At 46.7% G+C, this 17,301-nt stretch overlaps 1 protein-coding gene across 1 annotated transcript in view; it reads right to left on the bottom strand.

Moving 5' to 3' along the window:
- The window catches only part of LOC133756617 (uncharacterized), a 167,765-nt gene that overhangs the window by 78,033 nt on the left and 72,431 nt on the right, over nucleotides 1-17,301 (bottom strand). The window contains exons 21-25 of the mRNA XM_062187238.1: nucleotides 12,533-12,688; nucleotides 9,983-10,076; nucleotides 8,835-8,969; nucleotides 3,124-3,263; nucleotides 666-777 (exon numbers count right to left, since the gene is read on the bottom strand). Coding sequence (XP_062043222.1) covers nucleotides 666-777; nucleotides 3,124-3,263; nucleotides 8,835-8,969; nucleotides 9,983-10,076; nucleotides 12,533-12,688 — 637 coding nt within the window. The remainder of the gene's footprint in view (nucleotides 1-665; nucleotides 778-3,123; nucleotides 3,264-8,834; nucleotides 8,970-9,982; nucleotides 10,077-12,532; nucleotides 12,689-17,301) is intronic.

Here is a 17,301-nt window from a genome sequence, read left to right as displayed (position 1 = left end):
GCAGGTAACCAGATGGGAAGGTGTTCACCTTGCCTAAGTCACCTGAGCCCCCATGGGTCCACTGAGGAGTGGGCAGCTGCTAAAACTTTCTCATTTAGAAAGTGACCCCAATAAAAGTGGTCTTGGAAAAATGCATGCATTTTTGAAAACTTGACTGTCATCTGCTTGCACTGATTCCTTTCTGTTTTAAAATTTTTTCTCTTTGTTTATTTTACATGCTATTTGAAAGGCAGAGAGACAGACAGAGAGATCTCTGATATGCTACTTCACTCCTCAAATGCCTACAACAGCCAGAAGGGGACCAGGCTGAAGCCAGGAGCCCAGAGCTCAGTCCAAGTTTTCCGTGAGGATGGCAGGGACCCAAATATTTGAGCAATCATCCGCGGGATCCCGGGGTGCGCATTAGCAGGAAGCTAGACTTGGGAGTGGAGCCAGAGCTCGCAGCCACGCATTCCAAGACGGGATGTGGTGTCCCCGGCAGCATCTCAGCAGCTGTGCTACGTGCCTGCCCCTCTCTTTTCTTCTTGCACTTCTTTGTCTCCCATTCTCTACAGTGTGTTTTTAATGGCATCACCCAAAGAAGTTGAAAGCAACAGAGGCAGTTTAACTTGCTCCAATGTAGAAGAGGACCATGGCTTGGGGAGCTCCTCCCCTTGCACACTCACGGGGCTCTCCATCCTGTCGGCCAGGGCCCGTTTCCTGAGGAGGAAGTCATTCAGCATCAGGTCCCGTAGCCCTGCCTTTTCCAGCTGAATCGACACAAAGGCCTCCGCAGCTCTGCCAAGAGAACAGAGCACTCTGAGCCCCAGTCAGTGGACAGGCGACGCAAGGCTGGCTGCTGAGCTGGGCGCTGCGGCAGGAGGCGGGTGGCCCTGTCTCCACGGCTCTCACCTGCTTCAAGCATTTCTGATTATTCACCAGGGATGGCAATGTGCCACCATCTTCCTTGGGGACCCCCCATGTGCCTCAAATACATCAGCAGTCCTTGTTAGTCCCAGACATCACCGTCTAGCCCAGTGTACCCTCCTGCTGCTAGCTGTACCCAGGCCGAGACTGAAACTGGCTCATGAAGGCACTCTCACCTAGGCACACTGGTCTTCAATCTTTCACCCTCAAAGGGGGAAAGTGGATGGAAGGCACTTGAGCCCTGGCTATGTGTCAGATTCAATGTATCTTTTTAAAAAATTATTTTATTTGAGAGATACAGGGAGAGAAAAAGAGATCCCATCCACTGGCTCATTTCCCAATTTTGATTGATTGATTGATTGATTGATTTGGAAAGCAGAGAGACAGATGGGGGTGGGAAGGATAGGGAGAGGCAGGGAGGGTAAAGAGGGGAGGGTAGATCTTCCATCTGCTGGCTCACTCCCCAAATGTCTGCAATGGCCGGGGCTGGGCCAGTCCTCTCACATGGCTGGCAGGGGCCCAGCATGTGAGCCATCTTCCACTGTGTTACCAGGAGCATTAGCAGGAAACTGGATCAGTGAAGCTGAGCAGCCAGGACTGGAACTGGCACTCCGATACGGGATGCCTGCATCGCAAGTAGTGGGCTTATGCTGCTGTGCCACAGTGCTGGGCCCACCCCCCAAATGCCTGCAATGGTCAGGCCTGGGCCTGATTACAGATGGGAACTTGGTCCAGGTCTCCCCCGTGGGTGGCAGGAATCCAGTTCCTTGAGCCATCCCTGTTGCCTCCTAGAGTCTGAATTAGCAGGAAGCTGGAGTCAGGAGCCAGAGCTGGGGGATATGGGCATCTTTACCCGTGTGTTAACAGTGAGGCTAAACACCTGCTCCTGATGGCATCCTGAATAGCAGAGTTCCTTTATCTGCTATTATTTTTCTTTTTTAAAAAAGTTTTATTTTATTCATTTGAAAGACAGAGTTACAGCGACAGGTAGAGACAGAGAGAGATCTTCCATCCACTGGTTCACTCCCCAGATGGCTGCAACGGCCAGAGCTGAGCTGATCTGATTCCAGGAGCCAGGAACTTCTTCCGGGTCTCCCATGCAGGTACAGGGGCCCAAGGACTTGGACCATCATCCACTGCTATCCCAGGCCATAGCAGAGAGCTGGATTGGAAGAGGAGCAGCCGGGACTTGAACCGGCACCCATATGGGATGCTGGCGCTTCAGGCCAGGGCTTTAACCCGCTGCAACACAGTGTCGGCCCCTGTTATTATTTTTCATTCTAAGCTTGTCAGAATTAAATTAGAATGTCATTGATATGCCCAATAAGATACTCATAATACTCATAATTACTACAGAATATAAATATCTCTTTCTAAAAGAGATGGAGACATAGTAGGTCACCCCTGATTCAGAGATGTATCTCTGTCGAGATCATGACTTCCTGCCAACTCACCATTCTACTATCATATAATAGACAAAACCTTTGTTAGACTAGGGAGGACAGTTCTGTGCCTCTCAAGATAGATATGGGAGATTTGGAGAGGCCTGTAACTCTGCTTCCTTGTGCTCTGCCATGGTTGGAGTTTGGAAAGTATGCAGAGAGGAGGAAAGAAGGAAGGGAAGAGAAAGAGGAAAGGGAGAGGCAAAGTTAGGAACTGCTAGCCTCTCTTTGTAGACTGGAGTATATTGAAAGGAGTTGAGGGGCCGGCGCTGTGGCTCAGCAGGTTAACACCCTGGCCTTAAGCTCTGGCATCCCATATGGGCGCCAGTTCGAGACCTGGCTGCTCCACTTCCAATCCAGCTCTCTGCTATGGCCTGGGAAAGCAGTAGAAGATGGCCCAAGTCCTTGGGTCCCTGCACTCGCGTAGGAGATCGGAAGAAGCTCCTGGCTCCTGGCTTCGGATCAGGGCTGCTCCAGCCATGCGGCCAATTAGGGAGTGAACCATTGGATGGAAGACCTCTCTCTCTCTCTCTCTCTCTCTCTGCCGCTGCCTCTCTCTGTGTAACTCTTTCAAATAAATAAATAAATATTAAAAAAAAAAAAGGAGTTGAGCCTTCTCAGAGTTTGCACAAGGTCTTCATATAAGGTTTTAAACACATGCCAGCCACTCAGTCTACATTCCTTCAAGCCCACTATAAACATTATATTATAGTTGGCTTAAAATAGGACACTTTTGCTATTTAAAACGGTACCCCTCCCCCACCAAGTACAGTACCTTTTGGAAGCCTGAAATCTCTCTGAAGAATGAGCGAGTACGTCTGGGGCTTTTGGGGTTGGGGATACCAACAAACTCTCCGTGCCACTGACAATTCTGGAATTTCTTCTTCCAGGATTCCTCGGATCTGAACTTATTTCCTAAAGCATTTTAAACCAAAGTGAATTAAACCTGTTGGGTGTGTAAGTCCTATAGTACTGGTTATTAAATAGTCTCATAACCACAACTGACCCAAAAACCCACGTAAATGCCCAGGTACATGGCAGGGGGGAGAGTGGCAATAAGAAAAGGGGAGGGGAATGGCAGGAGAGAAGGGAGAGACTAGCACTTGGCATAAGGAAGGGGTGAGGCACTAAGCGTGATCGTCTTCAGGAGAGACTGCAATTGTCTCAAGTGCTCTAAGACAAATTCCCCATTCTACAGAGTGCCTTGCTGGAGTGCTCTCTGCGAAGTGCTATGGATTGCGTAGCTGCAAGATCTGTAAAATTCCCTCAGATGCTTAGGCAGATGGAGGTGGACTGTGTGCGCTGCTCTTGCACGGTGTGATGATGGAAGAAGAAGGACGAGGAGCAAAGGGAAAGGAAGGGAAGAGAAAAGGGAAATTGCTGGCTTCCAGTATCCCAGCTTCGTTTGTTATGGAGCTGCAAGACACGGTGGATTGAAGCCTTACCTGTGTCTCTAAACTGCTAACTAAAAGGAAAAGCCAAATCTTCAAAGGAAAGACCATGCTTTGTCAGGGAGAGAAACCAGGAGTTAGCCATACCTCCAGCCCCGTCACTATTCTTTTAAAAATGTTTATGAGGGCCATTTCTGTGGCATAGCGTGTCAAGTTGCCACCTGTGGCACCGGCATCCCACACAGGCACTGTATTGAGACCCGGCTGCTCCACTTCTGATCCAGCTCTCTGCTATGGCCTGGGAAAGCAGTGGACGATGACCCAAGTTCTTGGGCCTCTGCACCCACATGGGAGACCCAGAAGAAGCTCCTGGCTCTGGACTGGCCCAGCTCCAGCTATCATGGCCATTTGGGAAGTGATTCAGCAGATGGAAGACCTCTCTCTTGCTCTCGCTCGCTCGCTCTCTCTCTGTCTCTGCCTCTTCCTCTCCCTCTCAGTAACTCCACCTTTCAAGTGAATACATAAATCTTTTTTAAGAAAGTTTATCTATCTGTCACTCTGCCTTTGAAATCAATAAATCAATCTTTGGTGGGGGGAAGGATTGACAAGACGACCCAGGGAGGCTAGGTGAGAGGGATGGAAGGAGCTGGGACAAGCATGTTTGGGCAGAGTTAGAGCTCGGTCTCCCAGACACCCACAGTACAGCCGTCGCCCGCCTCTGCAGGCTGCTACCCCAGTGTCTCCTCATGGCTCCCCGCACTCCCAGTGTGTCCAGACTATCATCCCAGAGCTTCCCACCCCTGCCCTATACTCTGCCCAGCGTCTTTCAACACGTGTATCTCGGCTAGATCTCAGGAAGTGAGGCATAAGCCTCTAACCGTCACGTCAACCAAAACAGCCTAGCTTACACCTGCTTTAGCTGTTAGACTTCCTCACAAGATTCCGTGAGCTGGATGTCAGCTGTGCACGGACGCCTCAGCTGGTCGTCAGATGGGCTCCTCTCTTGTTCCTGGTCCCCTCCCCGCCCGATGCTGCTCTTTCCTTTCTCTTATCTCTACTCGGAGTGGTCACAGGGCCCTCTCTGCCTGTCCAAACCCCATCCCAGTGCCGCTCCTCTGCACTGCCCCTCCTGGCTCCCCCGACGTGGCCTCTGTTTTCTTAAAGCTCTGTATGTACCTTCCAAGCCTCTCTCATGCCTTGTATCTGAGCCTCTTGTGAGTGGGCCCGGCCCCCTGTCACACACTGGCCTGTAAGTTCTTTGGGAAGCAGGAATTGCACCTCCATGTAGCTGATGAGTCTAACTTACAGCAGTTAAGATTGGGGGGGGGGGTGGATTGGGGGTGCTATAAGTCTAACTTATAGCAGTTAACATTTGGGGGTGTGGATTTTAATACTCAATATAATTACTCTACCTCGAATTTCTGGGGGACATAGTACTTGGCAGTAGAAGTGGGGACTGAATGTTCCTGCCTTCCCCATATGTTTGTGCTCTCCTATGATCGTGACGAGGAGAAATGGAGAAGCAGGGAGGATATAAATGTGATAAGAGAAGAATGTAGTAACTGATAGAATGCATGAGGCCCGAAGAATGAAGACCATCTGGAAAGTCGACTTCTGAAAACCGTATTTAATTGTAAACCTAAGCTACATTCCCTGGCATACACACAGGAGGGAAATACGCCGCTGAAGAGAGCAGGGAGGGAAATCTCCACAAACCGATCCAACTGATTGCAAGGACAAAGCATCAAGGAAAAAGCACCGGAGAGTGCAAACAGATAAAACCCAAAACCTCTGCACGTTGAGAAAAAAATCCCACACACTGGGAATATAATGCAAGGGCTGCAACCTGGCAAAAGGCATTGATGAAAAACTCATAGCTATTGTTATACTTAATAGTGAAAGCAGGAACGTTTTCCCCCTAAAATCAGGAAGATGGCAGTAATATCTGCTAATCTTACTTCTATTCAGACTTGTCTTAGAAGGCTTGGTGAAGGCAATTAGGGGAGAAAAAGAAAGCAAGAGGTAAAAACATTCTACTTGCAAATGACATGGACCTATATAAGAAAACATGAAGAAATGCATCTGTGTACACACACACCCATAAGTCACTAAAATAAATAAACTAGTGCAAGGTTATAGGATATGGTATCAATATATACAAATAATTTTACTTCTCTATACTAATAATGAACATTAATGAACGTTAATGAAATTAACGGGGCTGGTGCTGTAGCATAGCAGGTAAAGCTATTGCCTGCAGCACCAGCATCCCATATGAGTGCCAGTTTGAGCCCTGGTTGCTCCACTTCCAATCTGGCACCCTGCTAATGTGCCTGGGAAAGCGGTGGAAGACAGCCCAAATCCCTGCAACCACGAGGGAGACCAGGATGAAGCTCCTGGCTCCTGGCTTTGGATCAGCCCAGTTATGGCCATTGCAGCCACCTGGGGGGTGAACCAGTGGATGGAAGATATCTCTCTCTCCCTCTCTCTGTAACTCTGCCTATCAAGTAACTCTTTAAAAAAGAAAATGAAATTAAGAACACAATTGCACTTATAATCATATCAAATACAATAAAATCTTTGGATTAATACTAAAAAACAAGTATAAGGGTTGGACACTGAAAACTATCAACTATGATTGAGAAACGTTAAAGACCTAAATAAGTGGAAATATAGCTGGCGCTCCTGAATAGGAAAACGTAAGATGGCAATAACACAAACTGCTCCACAGGCTCAGCACAATCCCTGTCAAAATTCCAAATGCTTTTTTCTTCTAACAGAAATTGACAGGCTTGATGGTAAAATTCATACCAAAATGCAAGGGGCCCAAAATAGCTAAAACAATCTTTAGAAAGAAGAATTTGTGTTGCTATATGGGGGCAAACTGTTGAAATCTTTACTTAATATATACTAAACTGATCTTCTGTATATAAAGAATTGAAAATGAATCTTGATGTGAATGGAAGGGGAGAGGGATCGGGAAAGGGGAGGGTTGTGGGTGGGAGGGAAGTTATGGGAGGGGGGAAGCCATTGTAATCCATAAGCTGTACTTTGGAAATTTATATTCATTAAATAAAAGTTTAATTAAAAAAAAAAGAAAGAAGAATGAAGTTGGAAGGCTCACATTTCCCAATTTCAAAAATTACTACCAAGCTACAGTAATCAAAACACTGCGATACTGGCATAAAAAGACATTTAGATCAATCAAACAGAACTGACAGTCCTAAAACAAATGCTCACATTTATCCTCAATTTTTGACAAGAGTCCTGAGACAATTCTATGGAGAAAGATGAATCTTTTCAACAGTGTTGAACAACTTGACAACCACAGGCAAAAGAATGAAGAATTAAGTATAAATGGACCATAGACCTAAATGCAAGAGCCAAAACTGTAGAAAACTTAGAAGAAAGCATAGGAGTAAATCTTTCTGGCTCTGGATTAGGCAGCAGTTTCTTACGTATGCCAGCAAAAGCACAAGTGGCAAAAGACAGAGTAGACAAAAGGGACAACCTACAGAATGGGAGAAAATCTTCACTGATAACAGCTTATAGGGAACTTGGATTGCTGAGTCTTACATTCATCAACTAACAACCAAAGAAAATCCACCAATTTTATAAAAGAGAGAAAGGCTTAAATAGATATTTCTCTAAAGAGGGTATGGAAATGGCCAAATAAACACATGACAAGGTATTTAATATCGTAGCAATTAGGTAAATGCAAATGAAAACCAAATGAGCTACCACTTTACCTCTACTAGGACAGCTGATACGAAACAGGCAGACAACAACAGGTGTCGGCTAAAACACGGAGACATTGGGACACTCAAACACTGCTGATGGGAATGTAAAATGGTGCGGCCACTACGGAAGGCCATTTGGCAATTCCTCAAAGTGTGAAACATGAAATTACCATACAACCTAGTAATTCCACTTCTAAATAGACGTCCAAGAAAAAATGAAAAGGTATGTCCTCACAGAATCCTGGAGAGCAATGTGCACAGCATTACTCCTAATAGCCAGAATGTCAATCTAACACACATCGACTGATGAACGGGAAAGCAAAGGCAGTGCAACAGAATACGACTCAACAATGAAGGGAAAGGAGCGCTGACAGTTGCTATAACACGGATAAACTTCGAGAACATCATGCTAAGTGAAAGGGCTGCACATAGAAGTCGACGAAGTGGTGCGATCCCATTTATCTAGGATGCTTAGAGCAGGCCAATCTAGAGTGGCAGAAGGCAGAAGAGCAGTTGCTAGGGATGGAAGGGAGGAGGGAACAGGGCCTGAGTGCCAGTGGGTGCAGGGTTTCTCCAGGGAGTGATTAGAATGTTTTGGGATGAGACAGTGGCCAAGGTTACTGACTTTGTGAATAGACCAAAACCCACCTAATTTTCACTTTGAAGGGGTAAACTTTATGTTAGATGAATTATATCTCATAACCAAAAATTTAAAATCTGGAGTCAGAAAAGAGTACTTCCTTCTTGCATAGTTTGGTATGTTTTGTGGGAAAAAAAAAAAGTGTCAGAGGTGTCTGCTTACTTTTTTAAAAGATTTACTTATTTATTTGAAAGGCTGAGTTAGAGAGAGCCAGAGGCAGAGGCAGAGGTAGAGAGAGACAGAGAGATCTTCCATCTGCTGGTTCACTCCCCAAGTGGTTGCAATGGCCAGAGCTGGCCTGATCCAAAGCCAGGAGATGGGATGCCGGCACTGCAGGTGGTGGCTTTACCCACTATGCCACAGCACTGGCCCCATATCTGCCTACTCTTGCAACAGCAAAAATAAGTTCCAGGAAGGATCAGTGGAAAAACAATGGAACTGTTTACTTCCAAAGCCTAGGGAGTGGGGAGCTGAAAGTTTCCTGCTGCTGACTCCAGCCAAGTCAATATTAGAGTTATACGCAAAGGAAGCATTGTTAGTAAATCCTTGAAACTTAGAGAGACTATTAAGGATTTGGTCAACATTGATTCACAAATGGGAAAAGGGAAGGAAGAGAAAAAGAACAGAGAGAGAAAGAGAAGGGGGCAAGGGAGGAAGAAGGGGGCCTGGGAGAGGGACAGGAGGGAAAGGAGCCTGGTGTTGGCTGGTGGCTCACCTTGGCCTCAGCAGCGCAGTCCCCTCGAGGAGTGTGATAGAATGCCTGCCGGACAGCCACCATCAGGGCATTTTTCTGAGCAACCTGGCATGCCAGGGTCACCTGCATATTCTCCACTCCGGAATGGAACAGGAGCTAAAGGAAGAAAACGTGCAAGTGTTTATGAATTTCTCCTGTAAGGAAAGGTAAGTTCAGGGTTGAGACAACCACTTCCTCGATGTGTCAATATGTGAATCAAACTGCAGGATACATCGGGATCCTGGCTACTCAGCCATAAGGATGGGTTTCACCCCTCCCTGGGAAGCATTTTAATCTAGGAAAGCAGCCACCACCAGGCCTGCTTTGCTCTGACTTGCTCCATCCGGTTTTCCCGATGATCAGGAACGGAGCAGGATCTTAGGAACTAGCAAACAGGTGCTCAGTGGCCAGCTCTTAGAAGCTGAGACTAGATCAACGTTGAAAAAATAAATAAATAAATAAATAAATAAATAAATAAATAAAATCAAAGACATCTGTGTGGCAGGGAAAAAAACAGTACCAGGCTTAAAAAGCTCAACTAAACAACTCCAATAACAAGTGTAGGTTTAAAAAATGTGATGTGGCTGGCCGGCGCCGCGGCTCACTAGGCTAATCCTCCGCCTTGCGGCGCCGGCACACCGGGTTCTAGTCCTGGTTGGGGCACCGATCCTGTCCCGGTTGCCCCTCTTCCAGGCCAGCTCTCTGCTGTGGCCAGGGAGTGCAGTGGAGGATGGCCCAAGTGCTTGGGCCCTGCACCCCATGGGAGACCAGGAGAAGCACCTGGCTCCTGCCTTCGGGTCAGCGCGGTGCGCCGGCCGCAGCACACTGGCCGCGGCGGCCATTGGAGGGTGAACCAATGGCAAAAGGAAGACCTTTCTCTCTGTCTCTCTCTCTCACTGTCCACTCTGCCTGTCCAAAAAAAAAAAAAAAGTGACGCAAGAATGGTTCAGCACATGTGCTTCTCAGGGCACTGGGACATCAAATAAAGCAAGGCCATCATCACTATTTATGAAATGAAGCTTTTCTTAAATACGGGAGTCATATTTCTACAAATTAAATATGACTTTTTAAAAGCACATACAAACAGACTGCCTTATTTGAGTTTATTTAAAAAAACAATTGTAAGTTACCTTAAGGATGGCTTCCTTCGTATAAAAACTAAATTTGCCGATTTGGTTGTCATCCACTTCGGAGATGGCTAAGACGAGAGCAGTAGGAGAATACCTGCAGGAAGGAACACGCCATGGCTGCAATGCGACTTTCTGGTGGTGTCGCAGAAGTTAAGGCCAAGGTTGTTGTCTTAGGGCAGGAATGCCAACAGGAAGGCCAAGTGTAGGGTTCATGCAAAACTTGACATTTCAACCCAAAGACGGTGCCTTCTTTGCAGTCCTTTCCGTCCTTTGGGGACTCGTTCTCTCTGCAGTTGGGTGGGGTGACCACCCCACATTGCTTAGAATTCATTTCTCTTGATCACTGCTCTCTCTTGTTTCTCCTTTTACCTTCTTGACCACACCTGTTCAGGGTGGCTCTCCGACCTCCTCCTTTGAACACCCCCTACCTGCTGTCCACTGCTTGCCCTCTCCTGGGCTTCCCAACAATCCCCTAATCATCTGTAGGCACACCTCCTCCTTGGGACATGCTCCTTGTCCCTACCTCTGAGATTGTGCCAAATAATCTGACCTCTATCAAGCTTTGTTTCTTCATCTGTAAATGGAGATGTTGCCTCTCTCATAGGTTATGGCAAACATCAAGTGGGATGCTAAGCATGCATGAACTTTTCAAAATCCAAGTATCTGTAATCATGTTTGGTAAATGCTGTTGCTATAATGGCACTTCAGAGTGGTCACTTTAGGGACTGAACATACATGCAAGAAATGTGAACTCAAAACACAAGTTCCTTGGCTGCAGAGTTCTGCCCTAGCAGACCCAGAGGCTTCCCTTAGCATCCAGCTCTCTGCGCCATCACTGGGAGGACCAATCACTACCTGGCCAGACCCTAGAGCCCTCGGGCAGTCTCTGCTGATTGGTGGATCGGCCTGAACAAAAGTGTGTCCTACTTTCACAGCCATATGTAACCCCAGCTCCAGCAGGAGGCCCTTGAAGACCCAGGGAACAGCTCGATGCAGGATGTTTCCCTGCCAGCTAGAACCCTTGAGGGGACCTTGGCTTCTGTGAGCTATCTCTGTGTCCTGACAGCAGGTTCTGGTTTGGGGGCAGCCTATGTGATGGGACAGAACAGGGGAGGGTGCGCCTCCAGGGGAGTGGTAGACAGTGTCTGAGACATGGTCCAGTTTCAGAATGGCAGGGAGGGGGTGAGGGATGGCACCCCATGGGTGGAAGCCATGAGTGTAAGACATGTAGGACAGCGCCCCCTTCCCATAACTAAGACTTCCCATCCCCAAATTCCAATCATGTCCAGTAGAGGAATCCAGGGTGCTACCATCTGCCCACCTATCCCCTGTCATCCCAGCCCATGCTCCAGGGGGCCCTCTGGGGACCAATGCACGGGAGCTGTGTTTTGAGTAGTGATCCACATTAGCCAAACAACCAATGGTGACTCTTCTTCCTGGGAGTCACCTTTGCCGTCTTTGGGGTAGAGGCAGTCCCAGGAAACCCCAGGAACAGAGCCAGGACCCTGGGAGGAAGACAAGCGATGGAGCAGAGAAGGAAGGAGGGGGAGAGGAGAAGCTTCGCCTGCACCAACCACATCACAGCTGAGCATGGCTGAGGAGCAGTCCTGCCGCCAGTGAGTACATCTGTGGTCTGTTACCAGTCAGAGTGTTTCCTTCCGAGCATGGGCTGAGCCCGTGGGCCATGAGACAGAGGTTTCATCGGTTTGAGTCGGTTTCTGTTACTAACCAAAGAAAGAGCTTGACCGAAACCCTGCATTATAGCTCCCAAAAACAGCTGCTTAGAAAATGCAAGTGATTTTTCTTTTTTAAAAAAAGATAAGTTAACTTATTTTTATTTGAAAGGCAGAGCAACACAGAATGACAGAGAAAGTGAGAAAGAGCTTGAATCTGCTGGTCCACTCCTGGAAATGCCTAACACAGCAGGCACTGGGCCAGGCCAAAGCCAGGAGCCCAGAATGCCATCCAGGTCTCCCACAGGGGTGCAGGGGCCCAAGCATCTGAGTCATCAGTTGCTGCCTCCCAGGACACACATCAGCAAGAACTGGGTCAGAAGCCACACCAGGGCCTGGACCCAGGCACTCCAACACGAGACGCAGGCACCTCAAGTGGCAGTGCAACCTCCGTGCCACAGCACCTACCCCGACGGAAGTGACTTCTTCCTAGTCCCAAGCAAAGTGAGGAAACAGCTCTGGACTTCGCAGCCTTGCTCTTCCCCAGCCGGCCAACCCCTTAACCCTTTCCTGCCTGGAGGCAACATGTTCTTGGAAGGCTGCTGAACCTGCAATCTTATCTCATTGGAGTTTTCTTATCTGGGTCTTTAACTCCTCCATGACTCCGCCTTTGCAAACTCAATTATCTCCCTTGCCCAAGATCTTATTTACTTATTTATTTTTGCCTCCTATTAAAAACAGAAAGACAAACTGGCAACACAGCCGATGGAATATAAGGGAGAGAATTTGACAGTGCCCAATAACGATGGGAATTATTTTTCACTCGTTATGCATTCTACCATTACATTGTGGTCACTTTGACCCTCCCAAGTCGCACCTGTCCACCTGGCCAGCGTCCTCCAACAGGGAAGTTACAAAGGCAGGCGGTGATCCGTCCACCTCATCCTTGTGTGTTGCAAACTCAAAGGGAACAGGCCTCAGGTGCAAATGGAACTCTTCAAACCCCATCTCCTGTGCCAACTCCTTATAGAGCCTAAAAAAAAAAAGAGCCCAGGACACTTGTTGGTGTTTTATCCTGAAAGGCAAGTAAGTGGGAAGAAAACTGAAACACCCAAATAAGCAAACAAAGCTGAGGGCAAACAAGAGGAGTGAGGAGTGGGTGAGTCACGAGGGTCACGTGCTCGGCCCTCACCAGGACAGCGCAGAACTACAGCAGGAGATGCGCTGGGCACTTTCTCAGCTCCCGCCTGCAGCAAGCCGGCTCTGGCCTCAGAGCCCTCCGGTGCTGTCCTCCGGGCAGCATTCATCACCTTTCTTGGAGCTGCTCTCAGCCGGCCTCTCCGTTCCCCTGAGCACCCTGCTGGGTGCAGAATTTCCACGCTCCTGCCTCAGGACCACCTCTTCATGGCTTCTCTCCCTCCTGATTTGCAAATTCTGGTGTCTCCTGAGGTTCTAAACCTGGTCATCTTCTCATCTGTTATACCCCTTCTTGACCAGTTTGTCCAATCTCAGGCCTAAGACCACTCCTTTGTGTGAGAATCCACGACCTGGGGCTGGCGCTGTGGTGTAGTGGGCTAAGCCTCCGGCAGCAGCGCCGGCATCCCATATGGGCTCCACTTCTGATCCAGCTTCCCACTGATGCCCTGGGAAAGCAGTGGAAGATGGCTCAAGTGCTTGGCACCCTGCACCTGCATGGGAGACCCAAAAGAAGCTCCTGCCTCCTGGCTTCAGATTGGCCCACGTCTGGCCATTGCGGCTATTTGGGGAGAAAACCAATGGATGGAAGACCCTTCTCTCTGTCTCTCTGTAACCATGTCTCTCAAATAAATAAGTGAAAATCTTAAAAAAAAAAAAAAAAAAGACGCTTGCCTCTGTCTGAGCTGACTCTGAGCTCAGTCCCACGTTTCCATGGATGGGGGTGGGGGGCGCCATTCAGATGTCCTCTACATCTCAGCCTCATGTGTCCATGATGCTGTCCTACTTGCCTTCACCCCCAGCGTAAGAGACTTCTCCTTCTTGAGAAGTTGGCACAATAAGGCTAGGTTCTTCTGACGTCTGTGTTAGCTTGCTGGGGCTGCTCTAACGAGTTATGGAGGCACAGACAAAGCACTGAGTGGCCTAAACCACAGAAATGTGCTATCTCAGCTCTGGAGTAGAAGCCTGAGATCCGGACATCAGCGGGGCTGGTTCCTTTTGAGGGCTGTGAGGGAGGGATCTGCTCCAGGCCTCAACCCCTGACTTACAGGTGGCTGTCTTCTCCCTGTGCTAACACATCATCTTCCCTCTGCATATGTCTGTATCCAAATGTCCCCCCATCTTTATAAGGACACCAGTCACATTGGATTAGGGTACACCCTATGCATTTCAATTTAGCTTGATTACTTTTGGGAAAATCCTTTCTCCACATGAGACTCTAAGGTGCTAGGGGTTAGGACTTGAACATTTGGATTTTGGAGGGACACAGCTCCTCCCATGGTAGCTCCTTTTCCATGAAGACTCCCTTAACCCACCAGAAAGAATGAAGTACTCCTTTTCTGTGCTCTTCTTGTATTATGTTCATAAAAGTAGAATATCATGATTATGCAAAATTCGGAGTGACTTTTACATCATGAGCTCCCTGAGAGCAAGGATCATAAATTCTGGAGTGGCAGTGTCAGAGAGGTTCATGATATCCTGACTAATAGTTCAAATGCTGCTTCTACACTTTGCTAGTTATGTGACCTGGGGCAAATTACTTAACTTTTCTCAGCCTCTATTTCCTTGTGGATAAACTGTTTGTATTCTGAGAACTAAAGGAGACACACATGAAGCCCAGAACACTGACACTGGCTGGCGGTGAACAGCTGGCCTCTCATGGGGGATCGGAACCCAACAGCACTCTACCTGGTTTTCTGCCCACTGAACACACCCACTGGGGTTCTGCCTTCATCTCTCACTCACCCCTGCACCATGACTTACTCATCTCTCCCTTCCCTACTCTGAGCCCTCCCTCCTCTGTCAGATCTGGATGCTGTCGCTGACTCCTCTCCTCTAGGCCCTCTGCTATTCAACTTTATTACATCCAAGGGAAAATTCAACCGATATTCCTTGAGTGCTGGGGGGTGGCTCAGGGCCCATATCAGGCAAGCGGATATAATAGTAGACAATGCTAGCAGGATCAGCCAATATGAAGTGTCTGGCCCAAGTGCTTGGACCCCTGCTACCCACATGAGAGACCTAGCTGGAGCTGCAGCCTCCTGGCTTCCGCCCGGCCATTGTGACCATTTGAGGAGTGAACTATCTCTCTCTCTCTCTCTAACTCTGTCTTTCAAATAAATAAATCTTAAAATTAATTAAGTATCCAATTAAATGGAAATGTGTTGAATGGAGAGAAAACCCAGATGCCATAAGAGGGCCTAGGCTAGGTGAGTGGTCAGGACATGTGTGGAGGGCATGGAAGGAGGAAGGAGCAAAGCAGAGAGCTGATCACTTTGGCCATTTAGAAAACCTATTCTGTTCTCAGCAAAAACCTCACAAGCCAGGAGAGAATAGGGTGATCTAGCCAAAGTCTTCAGGGAAAAAACTGCCAGCCAAGAATATTTATAGCTAGTAAAGCTATCTTTCAGGCATGAAGGAGAAGTAAAGATTTCCTACAACAAACAAAACACGAGTAGAATATCAAGATTACTCCAAGTTCTGGGTACTTTTTCTACAAGAGCTCACGGAGAGCAAGGAGTGGTAGTGTCAGAGAGGTGAATGATCTTCGTCCCCAGCAGACCAGCCCCACCGGAAAGGCGTAAGGAGGCCCTCACTAGACCTGAAAGGATGACGGCTTCTACCACGGAAACAGGGGAACGAGCGCATGGAACTCAACAGTGGAGCAGACATGTGAACGAGAAAGAGAACAGAATGAAACGCTGTCAATGAAGAAAGCCATCAAAGTACAAAGATGAACAAGACAGGAAGAAACAGCATACACAAAATAACCAGGAAAAAAATGACAGAATGACAAGGCTAGGTAGTATGTCTGTCTGTCTGTCTGTCTCTCATTCCTTTTCTCTTTTCCTCTCAAATAAAAATTATAAAAAGAGACAATATCCAAAGAAACAAATCAGGGATGGCAAAGGAAACATTAACACAGAAATACAAAGATCATTAGGGACCATTATGAACATGTCTACCCCAAAAACTTGAAAACTCTAGAAGAAATGGAGAGATTTCTGGACACAAATAACCTAAGACAATTGAAACTTCAAGACACAGAAAACCTGATTAGACCAATAACAAGTAACAGTATTAAATCAGTAATAGAACACCTCCCAACAAAGAGAAGCTCAGAACCAAATGGATTCACTGCTGATTTTTACCAGATTTTTAAAGAACTAGTGTCAAGGCCAGTGCTGTGGCATAGCAGGTAAGGCCGCTGCCTGAAATGCCAGCATCCCACATGGGCGTCAGTTCAAGATCCGGCTGTTCTATTTCTGATCCAGCTCTCTGCTATGGCCTGGGAAAGCAGTAGAAGATAGCCCAAGTCCTTGGGCCCCTGCACCAGTGTGGGAGACCCAGAAGAAGCTCCTGGTTCCTGGCTTCCTGGCCATTTAGGGAATAAACCATCGATTGGAAGACCTCTCTCTCTCTCTTTTTCTCTGCCTCTGCCTCTCTATAACTCTGCCTTTCAAATAAATAAATAAATATATAATAAATCTTTAAAAAAGATCTAATGCCAATTTTTCTCAAACTATCCCCCAAGTATTTAAAGGGGGGGAGATCTTTCCAAACTCATTCTATGAGGCCAGCACGAGCCAGATAACCAAATCAGACAAACATAAGAAAGAAAGAAAACTGCAGACTTAATCTCCTGGATGAACATATACGTAACAATTCTCAACAAAATACTAGCAAATGAAATTTAATAGCAAACAAGAAGATTGTACGTCAGGATCAAGTGGGATTCATTCCAGGGAAATGAGGATGCTTTAACACCCACAGATTGATAGCTATAATACACAACAGAACGAAGGATAAAACCCACATGATCGTCTCAGTAGAGGCAGGAAAAAAAGCATTCAATAAGACTCAATAGCTCCTCACAATAAAATTTTTTAAAAAATTAGGCACAAAAAGAATATACCTCAAAACATTAAGTATTTATGACAGATTCATAACATACATCATACTGAATGGGGAAAAGCTAAAATCATTTCCTCCAATATCAAGAACAAGACAATATTCAATATCGTATCAGAAGTCTTAGCCAGAGTAATAAGATAAAAGATAAAGAGCATCTAAATAGGAAAGGGGGAGATCACGTTATCCTTGTTTATGGATGACATGATTTTATATATATAAAAGCCTAAAAACTCCACAGAAAAAAAGGTGTTAGAACTGATACATCCAGTAAGGGTGCAACATACAAAATCAATATGAAAATCAGTAGCTTTTTTATGTACCAATAATGAAATTGCTGAGAAGGAAATCAAGAAAGCAATCTCATTTACAATACCTATAAAATAAACTTCTAGGGGATGAATTAAATCCAGGAAGTGAATTATCTATACAATGAAAATTATAAAACATTGATGAAAGAAATTAAAGAGAACTCAAAAAATAGAAAGACATCCTATGTTCATGGATTGGAAGGATTAATATTGTTGTGTCCATAGTACC

This window comes from Lepus europaeus, chromosome 3 (genome assembly GCF_033115175.1).
Source record: "Lepus europaeus isolate LE1 chromosome 3, mLepTim1.pri, whole genome shotgun sequence".
Lineage (NCBI taxonomy): Eukaryota > Metazoa > Chordata > Mammalia > Lagomorpha > Leporidae > Lepus > Lepus europaeus.
This window is presented reverse-complemented; position numbering and strand designations above follow the sequence as displayed.